Source organism: Cibotium barometz, chromosome 15 (assembly GCF_041138505.1).
Source record: "Cibotium barometz isolate CiBa-2024 chromosome 15, ASM4113850v1, whole genome shotgun sequence".
In the NCBI taxonomy this organism is placed as follows: domain Eukaryota; kingdom Viridiplantae; phylum Streptophyta; class Polypodiopsida; order Cyatheales; family Cibotiaceae; genus Cibotium; species Cibotium barometz.
The window spans coordinates 9175004-9190792 of record NC_141060.1 but is presented as its reverse complement, the minus strand read 5'-3'; the positions used below and the strand labels follow the sequence as shown (position 1 = coordinate 9190792).

Below are 15789 nucleotides of genomic sequence, written 5' to 3'. Positions count from 1 at the left end.
CTGAAATCAGGTGTTCTTTGCAGGCAGCAATGAGATTGCAACACCTGAAGGAGGCACGCGATTACTCTTTCCTTTTTTCAGATGAAGATCCCACTACATCTGCTCCACGTGATGATGCCCAGGCCACAAAAGCGAGAAGTCAAGGTACGGTATGTCTTGTTGTAAAGTGAAAATAATCTTATGATGAGTATTGTAAGTCTGATACTATTTCTGTTCTCTTTCCAGACCATGATAGACCAAGGCAGACCACGAATGCGGCGAAAGCTGGCTCAGCAACAACACAGAAAGGATCCACTTTCTCGAAACCAAGCTCTGGAGTGAAGTTGACAAAGTCCAATGTCTCTACACAGCACAAAAGTCAGGAGAGGCAGTTAAACCCTACAGCCAAGCTTTCAAAGCCGCCTGAGAGGCCTCCTATGTCAAAGACTAAGGTCTCTTCTCAGACGGGATCAAATCCTAATTCTAATAAAACAATATCTGGACCTGGGCGGCCTCCTCAATCTCGCCCTGTAGTATCCACTGCTGGGATTCTTAACGGAAAAAAAACCGTCTCATCATCATCATCAGCACAGCTAAAAAGCTTGGTTGCAGCAGGTCCTAAAGTGACTGGTGGTAAGCAGTCACTACCAAATAAATATGGTAAATCAACTTCTTCAGGGAAAGCTGCACCGCACAAGTCAGTCCCTGTTGGTAATTTAGAAAGGAGAACATCTCATTATTCAGAAAGGAGTCAGGTATCAACAGCACGCCCTGACCAAAAGCGACCTCCCGTAGCATCAGCAGGTCATCTGGACCAAAGGCGGCCTGCACAATCTGGGGCTCCTTCCAAGCAGGTGTATATTTGGTGATGTGTCATTTGCTCTAATACCATGATGCACTCTTTCCTGCGAGCTGCTGTTAAAGGAAATTTATTCACAATTTCAGGTGATGAAACTGCCTCCCAAGCCTATTGACATGAGGAGGATGCAGAAGAGGCCTCGGGAATCAGAATCCGAAGACTCCTTTTTGGATGATGATGAGGATGGAGGGGGCGACGTCAGCAGCATGATTCGAAAGATGTTTGGGTGAGTGTCATGGTGGGTTTTTCTTGATTATACTGATCTAGTTCCTGGACGAGGTATGCTAAGAATGCTGAAACGGGGATTAATCATGGTGGTGCACATAAGTAACAAGAATAGTTAGGGTGGATTATACCACGCTAAAAACTCCAGGATGAGAGAGAGATACAAAGTAGCACACTCAACAGTATCTTCTGTGAACCCTTTGATTTTGGAATGATCCGTGAGATGGACTTCAAAGTTTTATGGATAATTGGCTACGCTTCTCATCTCTACACCTGTTCAACCTCACTGAAACGATAAATTGACACATTTGAAGTGTAACTGCACACTCACACTCACGAAAGCCTGGAGTTTGAGATCTAATAGCGCATCACCACCATTCATTTCAACCCTATTCAAAGCATAGAATTTTGCATGGCAAACGTCGTGAGACAGTTCGGTTCCTATCTACCGCCAAACTCCGCAATAGAAAGGTTCAGTTTCCAGTACAGATCGTTCTCAACAATATCTTCTATTGCAATGTGTTATGAACCATACAATGAACGGCTTCTAATATAGATCATCATGCTATGTGGCGATCCCTTTTCCACATTCTTTTATGTGGCTCTCGCCATTCACACAATATCTCATGTGGCATTCTTATCTTTTCATAACTTATCTTACACCTATAAAGTGTGTTCACACACTCAACCAAATAACTTGAGCTTTATTTTACATTGCACATTTCAACAAGATGGAAAGGCCTCCTGATACACTCCGGTTTTTAAATTTCAGCTACAACCCAAACAAGTATCGTGATCTAGATGACGAAGATGATCAGAACATGGAGGTGGGTTTCCGGACGATCCAAATGGAAGAGAAACGGAGGTATGCTTTACTTTGCTCCCCTCTCTCTGTCTTGAGTTAGAGTATTGCAGTGAAGGCCTCTAGTTTGGATGCATCATGCATATGTGGTCAAGTCACGGTTGTGGGGGGTTTCTGCTTTTGAAAGATGAAATCAATCTTGTTTTTGTCCACCCAAGCTTCCGCGAGTATTTGCTGCGTTGCTTATAACCTTCTTTGTATATGCAGTGCAAGGATTGCCCGAGAAGAAGATGAGCGGGAGCTAGCCTTGATAGAAGCAGAGGAAAGAGCAGAGAGGGCCAGAAAGAAACGGAAGTAGCAGCAGCAAGATTAACATCGGCAACCCTTATTTATCATCATTCCCTTCCAGAAGCTGCCATGTGCTCTTCCCAGAAGGTCATTTCTTATTTATCCCACATTCAAGTCATCATGGAGTGCAACAGGATTCATGAGAGTCGCTCTGAGGGGTGCAACAGGGTTCATGAGAGTCGCTCTGAGGAGCTGGTGTGATTAATCACATGTATTATAGCTCACCTCCTAATATTGTGAAGGTCAATTTTCTGAGAAAATTGTGGTCCTTTACTTTCTCTGTTTTGCTGTCTGGATCTCAGTTTCTATGTTGTGGCCTTCATAGTTTCTATGCTGATCCTTTTGTCTTACCATATTGTGATTCATGGGCTGCCCTATCATGCATGGCTTCATAAGGTCAACATGTCTTTTGCATCATGTATTTTAATGAGAGGCTGTTCTTTTGAGCCCCTTCTCTTGAGTTACTTGAGTTCTATCAATTGGAAGTTTGTTTAAGTGTTGGTTTTGCATCACAAATGTTGATGGGGTGTATATTTGATGCATGGATGTGTTATTTGAAGTCCGTGCAAAATATTGGGTGGTAGTTATCACGTATCTTTAAAGACTAGCCCGGTGGCTACATTCAGCTGCCACTTAGCTTTAGAAGGGCTTCTGCTGCTTGTTTTTTGAAAGACTCCCTTTGCTTTACACTTCTCTTGTAAGAGAGTTGGCTTCTTCTAACAAACCCTCTACCATGTGACAAAATAAGGGGTATCATATTTCCAAGAGCAAATTGAGGTGGTTCACAAGAACTTAAAGAGCTTAAGAGCAAGACAAGGGAGTTGGAAATGTGCCTTGTAACCATGAAAGCACACAGCAACCTGGCTATAGTCTAGCAGTAGCGCCCAATGCTCCTAAACTGGAGTTTCTGGGTTCGAATCTACCCAATGTATGACATGTAATTTCAGTAACCCCTCTTGCAATACGATTTAAAAAAACTACTCAAGCAGATGAGTCGTCAAAAGTAGCTGCAGTCGTGACACAAGCAGTATAATCTAAGGTTATGAGGTGGAAGGGCTGCATTCTCCAGGAGAGCGTTGGAAATCTGATGAAAGATGGCAAGTCACACAATAATAACAAGATGGTGTTTGTTATGGAGGTGGTTGAGATCGCTTGATCACCTACCGAGGTTTAATGGTTGCCTTTAAAGATCTTTGGCAGTCTTGGTGAACAAACCGTGGAAAAATGAGTTGGCTTAGTAGTGCACAATGATCTATTTTTCAAAAGGAAAACGCCAAAACTTTAGTATGTGTAGGTATCTTGGATGTCGCATCCACAGTAAACATTGAATTGCAGTTGCATGTGAGAGCAAGAGCAAGAGTGGTGGGCTATTGCATCTTGGGCTGTAGCCTAGTGGTAGAGCCCGTACCTCCTGAATTGTGTGACCTCGCAAAGTGGAGGGCTCGGGTCCGAATCTTATGTAGTATGCTAGCACAAGAAAACCTTGGGACCAAAAGACACTTGTATCACTTCCAGTGAACAATATGTCAGATCACAATCCACTGCAGATCACAATCCACTGCGAGTACAAGCTCCAAGAGAAGGGAAGCTCATGCTAGTTGCTCTGGTTACCGATGCTTCATTTCAACCATCTTTTCAAGTTTCTTGGTAGTCACAAAGTTACAAGACTTGAAAGGCAGATTACATTACGGTATGTGGGACTCCAACCATGTAGAGTGGTTCCAATCTCCGCTTGCATTGTGTTGATTTGAAGCTCCTAAAGAGTGAGATCAGCATCCAAGGTTCCATGTGGCACTAAAACCGCATAGAGTCGTTCCAAAGAGAGCTTCTCTATGTTGCCAAGAAGGAGAGAGAGAGAGAGAGAGAGAGAGAGAGAGAGAGAAAGAGGTTTCTCTCTATTTTTATGGCTACTTCATTGGGAAGGTTCTTGGTATTTTTAAACATCATGACTTAAAAAAAATAAAATTCATGGCAAAGTGGTTTGAGGAATAGTCTTTTTTTAAAAAGTGGATTAAACAAATTAGTTCATAGTATCACCGCCATTATATAAAATGAGCTCCACAAACAGTGGTGATGCTGAAAAATGAATTACAAGATCTAAGGACATATTACCCTCAAGAAAGCCAAGCTACTACCATACAAGATTATTTACCGTAGGCTTACAATCTATGTACAAGTATTTTCAATGAAGACAAAATGCAAATAATTTTTTGAAACAATTCTTTGTGAGTGGTATTGTATATATGTAAGCAACATTTTGAATGAGTTCATTGAATGCTTGAGTTAATGAACTTGTTGGCAAGATTCGTACTTGGGATGAGCGTCAGAAATAAACTTAAAAAAAAAACACTAGTGAAAAGAAGGATGACCTTCAAGCCCAACCGGTTTTTATTGAAAAAAATGCATAGATATTTAGTTTTATAACTGAAAACTTCACAAAATTTGAATCTTTAAATTCAGGGCTGGGCCAAAAAGTTGTTGGGAAAGTTGGCTTTATAAAAAGTGGATGATTGGAACACCAATCACATCTACCTTCGAAAAGACCAAATGATAAAGGTGGAGAAGGAAGTTGTCTTGAGAGGAGGTTGAGTAAGTAAGGCCTAAGTACGGTCTCAATGCCAATAACTAGTAAAAGACGCCCTACTGTCTTCCCAACATTATGTTTTTGGGAGCATGGAAACCATCACCAGTAGTACATTGCTCAGTTTCATATGAATAAAAACCCAAGGCCAGTGTTGAAGTCCCTGCAAATATACTACCTTACATAAAGGCAAGTGTTTGGTAGAGTGCTCAAGTTACCTTTGCATTAAAGGGAGTTCATGGACTATAGTTTTTTTTTTGAGTACGTGTATGATAAAGAACTTTGTCAAGAAGAAGTGTATGTTGGGTTGTGCCCCCGTACAAGGGACGTCACCGAGAGCCCCCTATCCATATCCATCAAATACATGTAAGCCACTTAAAAAAATAAAAATAAAAAATAAAATAAAATAAAAAGAGCAAAACATTCTATTTAAAAACAACACTTTTTATCATTGTAACCATCACTATCCTTATGACATAGTCATCATCAACATTTCACACACAATTAGTATATTTTGGACAAGTTCCTTTAGATCCCAATCAGTATGTTTTGGACCTGTTCCTTTACATGCTACTACACTCTAGAACCAATTCCTTTAGTCCCATTATCTAGGTCAAACCTCAAAATCACGGCCGATGTTGGCCTCCCGTGATAACCTTGTCTAGCTCTATCTAGTTCAAGATTTATAGCGGGCATAACCACGAGGATTTGTTGAAACGAGTGATGCTAGAGTACCAAGTCACCTAGCCAAGTTATCCCACATGAGCTATCATAGCTTTGTTGTACTTTCCTCATATAAAAGGAGGACATTTGAAGCATTGGAATACAAGCACAACATCTTAAGTCTTTTTATGAGTACAAGTTTCCATCTTATAACCTAACTGAACTTGAGTCTAAATTTAATTAACACACACTCATCACCATGAGTATTGTTCATTTTTATCCACCTTAGATTAGTGTTGTCATTATTGTAGGTTTAGATTAAGATTAAGAGCTAATTAAATAGTTGATTGTCATTAGGGAGCTTGATCCATGAATTTCATCATGGTATCAGAGCTTGGTTTAAGCTCCCCTTTAGCTTAGCTCTAGCCTCCTCTAATCTCTCTTTTGCTTAATCTCATTATTACTCATCTAATTATCCACTAATATCAATCTTAGCCACTTCTCCCTTCTTGTGGTCCAAAATTACAAGCGTTTGTTCTCCTCAACCAAGCCACCATTTCCCTTGAAATTTTAGGAACAAGTTACCCAGCATTAGGTGCATCTACAGCTCAGAGCAATTCGACGCATTTGAACTATGCAATCTGAAATAGACGCTGCAGTCTCAGCAGTAGTCGTCGCGACTGGTCTTTTGATGAATTCATTGCGCCTACTCCAAATTGAGTCAAGCACTCTTAGGGAAAGATTAGACATAGCCTAAGCTACCCACAGTCCAAAGCTGGGCCCGAATGGAGACCATGTGTTAAGCCAAATCAAGCAAAAAATTAGTAAGAAGAAGAAGCGTAAATCTGCCTGTGTTGTTTCTTTTTTGGTTGGATTTTCCTTGTGTTCCTTATCTTCTCATCAAGGGCAAAGAGCTCAAGAAAAAAGCCCCTTCAATGCTTACTTCCTCATGCTCAATTTAAGGCTCCATCTTTTAGCTCTGTTAATCACAGTGATTAACACTTAATCACTATCATTAGCAACCATTTAGCAGAAATTGAGCTCAATCAAGGCCAAAATTGAAACATTAGAGTGATATTCCACTGTGGGAAATTCTTTGTTGCATCAAAATTCATCTCAAGCACTTGCATTGCTCAAACTTAAGTGAATTTTCACCGCATTAGGTTTATCTCTAGCATATAGTTTGCAAATCACTTGTAAAAGGATAAGACACTGCATGAGCACTAAAATCAAGGCTCAAGGTAAGACCCCTTCCAATCATGGAGCATGTAGAAGTCGTCTCAAGATTTAATGTGATGGTTTTTTCACATGGCAAAGCAAGACCATGTACTTGCTTATGCAGTGGAGGTTGAGCCACTTCAAAACAACAAAGCATTGGGCCTCATCGCTCAAAATCTTCATGATGATGTGATTAGTGGCATCACGGATGCCAAGTTGGCATGGTAGGAACTCAACAAGATTTTCGGCACCGACTCAAAGATCAACCTTCTCATGCAATTTTACAAGCTTGACATGAAGCAGACCAAGACCATGGCATAACACATCAGTAAATTTAAAGGTATCAAACAACAACCTAGGGCATTAAAGAAAGTCAATGAGGAAGATGAATCTATTGCTGTATTTCTAAAAAGTGTTGATATTATAAAGAACCTTATGAATCAATTGTTGCTACACTTAAAAATGTGCCCAACACTAAACTTCAAGATATAGAATCATCTCTACTTGAACAAGAATCCAAATTCAAAGATAAAGAATCATTCAAATCACATTCAAATGAGCAAGCACTGAATACAAAGGGTGGAAGATTTCAAAGGAAAAATCAATCAACATCTTAACTTCCAAGATGCTATCATTGTTGAAAACTTGGTCATACTGAGAATGAATGTCGCAATAAAGATAAAACAAAGCTTGTTTGCGACTATTGTGGAAAAATTGGTCACCTAGAAGAAGATTGCTATAAAAAAAAGAAGCAGGCAAACTACATCGAGGCCAAAGATATCCCAGCTGAGCACTCAAAAGCCAAGGAAGAAGAAGAGTACTCCACAACACCGTCCACAAAAGCCTATGCGAGTTCCTCAAAGAACTCCACTAATGCAACAAGTGTGGGTACCAAAAACATGGTACCAACAAGTGTGGGTACCAAAAACACTGCTGCCTGCTGCAAGCACAAGGGTACTACCAAAGAAATACCAAATCTTGGGTCCCCAAGCATATCACAAAGTCCCCTAAGCTTGCACAAAGAAGAAAGCCTTAACACCAAGCACATCGGCAACAAATTACAGTGTTCGTCAAAGATGGGTGTCTATGCATGTACTTCAACAACAAGGATACTATGATTGTAATTCCATCATATGGTTGCCAAAATTGAACAATGTGAAGAAAAACTCACCACCGACTTCAACCCCACAACTTCACCTATAGTTCAACAAGAATGGAGGCCCAAGAAACAGCAAGCAAATCCCTCAGCCACTCTCGTGCATTCAGCACCAATATAAGAGCTTGTCTGTTCAAGCAAATAATCAGCAGTCTGTTCAACACAAGAGCTTGTCTGTTCAAGCAAACAATCAGCAGTCTTCCCTCGACATCATTTCAGCAATAAAATCAAGAAGCAATACAGAGACTTAGGAGCACATCAATAACAGAATAACAATGCTCTTGTGACCCCTCTAGAAGTAAGAAATGAGTGTATAAGAAGCTATTGCATGTTGCAAATCATGATATAGATGGATGACCCATAAAATAAAAAAAAAGGGTCAAAATCTATAAATTTATGGAATTCTATCTCACAGAATTACAGTTCAAGTAATTCCATCTCACGGCTCAAGAACCTACACTTTCTTGATTTAAGCCTCATCACACGGATTAAGCCATATCACACAATAGCCTAAGCTTATTGCTTACTATTATTTTGGCTAAATTAATGTAGCAGCTACTCCATGAGTACATATCCATACTCATGCACTGGAGAACATTTTGCACCAAAGCCTCACCATCAATAACTTCCAAGTACATCTTTGCATGGGGGGGCCCTGGTGGGCAAAAGCCTAGTTCGCCTGGAATTTTCCTTCAAATTACAAACCTCTCCAAACGATGCCACAATCTTCACAACTCAACGATTTTCAATCCCTAGTGAAGATCTCTTATAAGCCTCGCAAGCGGACGTAATTATTTCAATCCTCACCAGCAAAACAAGTGGCTACTTCAACACACAGAGTAGTTCAATAGGAGTCTATATGACTCAATTCTTGTACTTCATGGAAATTTACTTCTAAGAGTACTTTAATATACATAAAAACATAAAAAGCACATGGGCATAAGAAGACAAGATCAGGTCCTACGCTCAACAATATTTGACAAGAATCTTGCCACACAAAGGAATATCATCACAAGCCAATTACTTCAAAGGATGAATGTCGCTTCAATGAATCAAATGAGGAATTGACAATCACCATCTCAATTTGATGATTAAGTCTACATTCCTCCGGATCCTTCTCTCTCTTCTCTCCCAATTATTAACATCTCTTAGTGTCCCCACTTACAAAAATCACATGTAACCTTGCCGATGATTGCCAAAAACAAATTGAGCAAAAAAAAGGGCTCATACAAATATAAAAATGCAATCATTCGCAAATAACCCCACCCCCCATCCCGTTAGGAATTCCCAATAAACAACTAACCTCTTCATTCATTAACTAGATTTTCTTATTTTCTCCAGAGAAACAAAGAACATTGAACGCATTAAAGCTATCGACAAAGCTTGTTCATTCTCCCCACCCAAAGGTCTTCAACACGATCATGCGGACGTGATCGTCATCAGGAAGGGGGGAATGTTAATCCAATTATAGGATTAACAAGAGCTACTGCCATTATCTTACATCAAGGAGTCACGCTAGATACACCAAAGGGTCATACATTCATGATATGAAGCAATAGTGCCCAAAGCTACAACTTGGATGGGCGCCCGTAATGGTGTGATAGAGTATTTATGGCGATTCTCGCTCTTCAAGAGCATGTGGTAGCAAGTTAGGATAAAGTCCTAAGTGATGTACTTCATGGATATATTATGAGAGTAGTCATTGTAATAGTATTAGGCCTCTTACGAGCCTAAAGTGCCCGGCTGGCCAAAGTTTAAGTGAGTGTGAACACTTATGGCCATGTATATAAGTGAAATTCTCTCATAATACAAGATACTCTCCCATTGTGCAATTGAGTCTTGCTCTTGCTAATCCTCTTGCTAATCTCTCTCCCTAATGCATGCTAGTGAGTGTGTGTGAGTGAAGTGAGGTGAGAGGAGGGGCGAGGACCCATAGTGCAACACCGGCAGTGTGATAACGCTCGCGATAGACGCGATCGAATTGCTTCTCAAGGAGTTGTAGAGCTTGGAGACCTCAAGGGTTACGAGCTTGGCCATTGGAAAGATCCTTATTATGACAAATGCTATTCACCAGGTAATCTCTTTTTGGATGTGTTTCAAGGAGGGTTAGGGTGAGCCATAACAGTGGTTTCATATAAAGGGTCCAGAAACTACACAAGATCTTTCCTCCAAAAAGATAGAGTACCATAAGAACTTGCTTGTGGTGTGAGAACCTCTCTTCTCAAAGGAAAAATAAAAGATGGAAAGACCACATAAACTACAACTAAGAAATAGTTGTGATCCAAAAGAACCTCCTAAACAGGTAGTTCAACCAAGGACCTCCACCCAAAAGTAAAGCACCATAGGAACCTTCTTGTAAAGGGTAAAGGGGAGAAAAGTAGGAGTAAAGGTTTGTCTTTCTCCATAATATTGTTTGGGTCTTTTTTTTAACATCATATCTATCTTTGCCATTTTACTTCAAAACCTTTGATTTCCCTCAACATTTACACCAACAATAATGCTTTCTTCAACATATATACTCCAATGCCTCTAATTTCCTCAACATTTGAGAGAATAGAGTAGCCAAAAACTTGAGTGTTAATTTGGATCTCTTTTCAAGGTCCGCTATTAAAAAAGGTATCTTCACCATTATAGTATTTGTGCAACTTGGTCAGCTCTTAGCAAAGGAGGTCATTGCATCTATCTTGGAGCTAGTTGCCAAGACTTGAGCAATGGTTGAGTTTTCCAAATTGTAGTAGACAAGTATCACCTACAATTCTCATGGGTAGGGTGGTGCTCTTGGTGGTGATGTGATTAGTTGACATAAGAGGTTCTTGTGTAACTCTCAAATTGGTTTTACAATTAGGTTCTTGTAGGAACAAATTATGAGAAATGGAAGGGTGAAAGAAGTTCTTATAGCCCTTAACCCATTCTCAGAGTGGGTTCTTGTGGAAATCAACTTGATTGCAACCAGGGTATTATTATTAGCTAAGCTACTTTTAAAGAAAGAAAGCTCATGAGAAAGCTCATTTGGACAAATTCTAGCCATGGTTGTTTTAATTTCCCAGTGTGATTGATAGAGAGAAAGCTCATTTGGACTTCTAGCCATGGTCTTTTTTATTGCCCAGTGTGATTGATAGAGAGAAATCTCATTTGGAAAACTTGTAGCCACACACTCGGCTTTTACGGTCTTGCTAACAAGAATGAAATATACTTGCTCTTTTAACTTGTCCACAAGAGTCCATATGGCTTGATATAGTAGGCAATTGAAGTTGCAACCGCCTTCTAACTTATCAAGGAAACTTATCCACTCTTCAAGTCAATGATGTGACTAGCATGCGGAGCCTTCCCACTTATCAATGTGACTAGCATAAAGAGCCTTCCCTCTTATCAAGGATGTCATCAATAATTGGATTTGGGAAACTTAACGCTATAGGTTGTGACTCCTATGCTATCACAAGCACGTAGGTGTATACAATATCTAGAGAGATCATGTAAATATGCCTTTCTAACAACCCATATTTTGCAATCTCACCAAGTAACTCAAATCCCTTTTCTTCATGGCTTCAACAAACTTGACTAACAGTCAGGAGACTACAACCAAGACAAAATCTTTACCCCTTCAATTTCAAAATGTACTTCATCACCCTTGTCTCTAACCCCCTATACTATCATTTACCCTTGAAGGTGTACAATTATGAAAGAACTTCTAGAAAGCTTTTACGGTCTTGCTAACAAGAATGAAATATACTTGCTCTTTTAACTTGTCCACAAGAGTCTATATGGCTTGATATAGTAGGCAATTGAAGTTGCAACCACCTTCTAACTTATCAAGGAAACTTATCCACTCTTCAAGTCAATGATGTGACCAACATGCGGAGCCTTCCCACTTATCAATGTGACTAGCATAAAGAGCCTTCCCTCTTATCAATGATGTCATCAATAATTGGATTTGGGAAACTTAACGCTATAGGTTGTGACTCCTATGCTATCACAAGCACGTAGGTGCATACAATATCTAGAGAGATCATGTAAATATGCCTTTCTAACAACCCATCTTTTGCAATCTCACCAAGTAACTCAAATCCCTTTTCTTCATGGCTTCAACAAACTTGACTAACAATCAGGAGACTACAACCAAGACAAAATCTTTACCCCTTCAATTTCAAAATGTACTTCATCACCCTTGTCTCTAACCCCCTATACTATCATTTACCCTTGAAGGTGTACAATTATGAAAGAACTTCTAGAAAGACTTGTTTCCAACTGCATATCTACCAAACATTTGAGCCATAATCATCTTATCCTACACATAGGACACTCCAAAACACCATGTCAAAAATGGAAATTTGTAAAGCATTTTCCATGCTTATGCAAGTGTGTTCCATTTGTCTTGATATGATAGCTGCATCCACATGTGGTCTTCTCAACAATGCATCAACCACTACACTACTTTCCTTTGATGTGCAAAATTTGAACATGAAACATAAAAAGGAAGTTTTCCCACCTTATATGCTCTCGTACAACTTTGTCTGCATGAGAAAGTACCTAAGGTTTTGATGATATATCCAAACTATAAAATCAACCCCCAAAAGGTAGTGTTTTTGAATGGTTAAAACATGAATCACAACCAACCACTCTTTTTCACTCATAGCCAACGGTATTCCCTTGTTGATTCAAAGTAATCTGCATGTAACTCCGCACTCATCACATTCAATTGAGTCTCTAAAAGACATTATATTCCACTATTGTCCACTTCAAGAAAACCTTCTTTTTGTAAGGTCATGCAAACTTGTGAAGCAATGTGTGCAAATGGATCTCTAGTTATATACACATAACCCAAGAAAGGTCCTAAAAGCTTGGGACATTTTCTAACAACAAGCTTGAAAAGAGCTCACTCTTTTTGCCATTGATATAGAGCTTATGTTTATGAAGCTCTTCTAATCCAATGGACAAGCGAGCTCGATGCTTTTATCCAATCTTGGAGAACACAAAAATATCGTCAAAGAGTATTCTTGTAAAATTGTGATGGATTCACAAGATTGGTTTCATCATCCTATTACAAGTGGTCAGTGTATTTGTAAGCACAAATGGCACCAAGTGCATTTGAAATCTAGAAGGTTGTTTTGTGTACATCATGCGGTGGCACATAGAGTTGATGGTATCCACTCTTCAAGTCGATAATGCAAGTATTAAGAAGAGCCCTCCAGCTTATCAAGGATGTCATCAATCCTTGGTGTTGAAAACTTAACGCTATAGTTTGTGACTCTTATGCTATCACAAGTGGTGGGTGCATTTGTAAGCACAAATGGCACCACCAAGTACTCATATAACCCAAAAGAAATCTCGAAAGCTATTTTCTCTACGTCATCCGATCCCACGCATAGACTCGATGGTGTCAACTCTACAAGTCAATGTGACTAGCATATGAAGAGCCTTTCACCTTATCAAAGATGTCTTCAATCCTTGGTGTTGGAAACTTAACCCTATAATTGACTGCTATGCTACATAAAATATCATACAATATCTAGAGAGATCTTGCTAATATACCGCAACCCAACTTTGGCAACAAGTAACTCTAATCCCTTTTCTTCATGGCTCCAACAAACTTGACTACTAGTAGACAGGAGACTACAATCAAGACGACATCTTTACCCCTTCAATTTCAAAATGTGCTTCAACACCCTTGTCTCTAACCCCCTATGTTGTCATTAACCTTCAAGGTGCAAATCATTAAAAGAGATTCTAGAAAGACCCCTTCCAGCTACATATTCATTAAAAATTTGAGCCAAAATTATCTTATCTAGAACATGGGACACTTAATGTCATGCCCCAAATAAGGTGTTCTTCAAACAACCCTTCTTAAGTAGTCTCATCCATGGTTGTGGCTTGTATGTTGCCACAAGCATTGCAGTTTGCAAACATATGCGAAGGCATGTCCAAAGACATCCCTCAACTTCTATATGTGCAAAACACATGAGATGCTTTTGCATCATGCCCATGTTTAGCAGGATCTCAACATGGAAAACAAGAGGTGTTACTACCTATGACAAGATGTCCATCCGTAAACCCCTTTGGGGCAATCTCTACCTGAAATTTAATCCTTGTTTGATACACCTTGGGCACTCGAGATGTACCAAACATCTGTGGAAGGGCCGTGGGTTGCACCTATACAACAGAGTGGAGAGCTCTTTTAGCAAATCCATGTTCATCTTTCTCATTCACTGAACAAAACTTCCAAGATCAATAACTCGATCATCTAGACTTGAGAGCAGTATGGATGTTGTAAACATCAAAACCTATTTCCAAAAGCTCTCATATTGCCAATAGGGTGGTAGTCCAATTGGTAAGAGGTATCATCTGCAATGAAGAATACCTTCATAGCTCACACCATAGTCATGTAGTGATAAATAAGGAGAAAGGGATTTGATTCCTGGCAGCGCGCTGTCTCAATAGCTTCAGGTCCCCTGTAGTAGCTGAGTTCTAGTAGCCCAATTAGTGTGAGTGTCCTGCAGACAGTAGGACTATCATGAGCTTCATGGAGGATTAGTTTCTTTAAAGTAGGATCCTTAGGGATACATAGCCTGTGATTGTGAAGTAGAGGCTTCCTTCATGAGTGGAGTATCCCTTGATTAGATTCTTCTCTTTTTTCTCTGAATTTTCCCCTTCTTCTACTAACTTCATCATCCTCTCATAATCTGGATCATGAGATGAGACTTCTTCCACCTTGACCAGTATGGGATTATTTGGCATTGAAATTGAACTCAAGAAAGATTTACGGCTAAGTGCATCTACAACTACATTATCTTTCCCAGGGCAGAATTTGATGTCGAAGTCATATTCTTGTAGAATTTCAATCCATCTCCTTTGTCGCATGTTGAGGTTAGGCTGGGTGAAGATCCACTTTAGACTTTTATGGTAAGTTACAAGCTGGAATTTGCCCCCCAAGAGATAATGTCTCCATAATTTGAGGCAATGAACAACTGCTAAGAGCTCCAAATCATGGGTGGCATAATTTGCTTCATATTGCTTCAGCTTGCGGGAAGTATAAGCAACTGGTCTTCCTTCTTGGCCTAAGACACCACCAAGTGCTAGACTACTAGCATCAGTAACCACTTCAAATTCCTTGGCGAAATCATGAAGTTTCAGGACTGGGGCAAAAGTAATAATGACCTTGAACTGATCAAAACTGTTTTGATGGATTGGCACAGCCACACTATTTTGCAATCCTTCTTAAGAAGATCCGTCAAAGGTGCAGCTACCAAGGCATAATCTTTGATAAAAATCCTATACCATCCCATGATTCCCAAAAACCCACGAACTTCACGAATTGATTTAGGGGGTGGCCACTCCAGAATATCCTTGACCTTGGCAGGGTCTAGTGAAATGCCATCTTTGGAGACGATGAATCCAAGATACTCAATTTGATGAGTAAAGAAGGTACATTTGCTCTTTTTGGTATAGAGTTTGTGTTTGCGCAACAATTGCAGAACTCTACGCACATGCTCCTCACGCTCTTCCATTGATTTGGAGTAGATTAAGATGTCATCAAAGAAAACAAGCACAAATTCATCCAAGTAAGGACGGAATATATCTTGCATTAGGTGGTTGAAGGTTTCAGGAGCATTGGTTAACTCGAATGACATTACAGTAAACTCATAGTGGCCATAATGGGTATTGAAGGCTGTCTTGGGTGCTTCCTTGACTTTGATCTGATAGTAACCAGACACCTCAAATCTATTTTTGAGAAGACTTTGGCCCCATGAATCCTGCCAAGAAGTTTGTCGATGCGAGAGGGGATAGGATACTTATTCTTGACAGTGACTTGATTTAGCCCTCGATAATCTATGCAGAGGCAGAGAGTTCTGTCCTTCTTTTTTTGGAAAAGAATAGGTGTCCCCCAAGGAGAGCTACTGGGGCATATGAATCCTTGCTCAATGAGTTGGGAAAGTTGCTCTTTAAGTTCAATGGCTTCAAGA

General features: G+C 39.8%; 1 protein-coding gene across 10 annotated transcripts in view; it reads left to right on the top strand.

The window, feature by feature from the left end:
- The window catches only part of LOC147630941 (uncharacterized), a 40011-nt gene extending 37353 nt beyond the window's left edge, over nucleotides 1-2658 (top strand). For all 10 annotated transcript variants that reach the window (XM_086809289.1, XM_086809287.1, XM_086809286.1 and 7 more), the window contains 5 exons: nucleotides 24-144; nucleotides 226-833; nucleotides 925-1064; nucleotides 1836-1928; nucleotides 2133-2658. In XM_086809289.1, coding sequence (XP_086665415.1) covers nucleotides 24-144; nucleotides 226-833; nucleotides 925-1064; nucleotides 1836-1928; nucleotides 2133-2223 — 1053 coding nt within the window. In that variant the 3' untranslated portion in view covers nucleotides 2224-2658. The remainder of the gene's footprint in view (nucleotides 1-23; nucleotides 145-225; nucleotides 834-924; nucleotides 1065-1835; nucleotides 1929-2132) is intronic.
- The last annotated feature ends 13131 nt before the right edge of the window (nucleotides 2659-15789 follow it).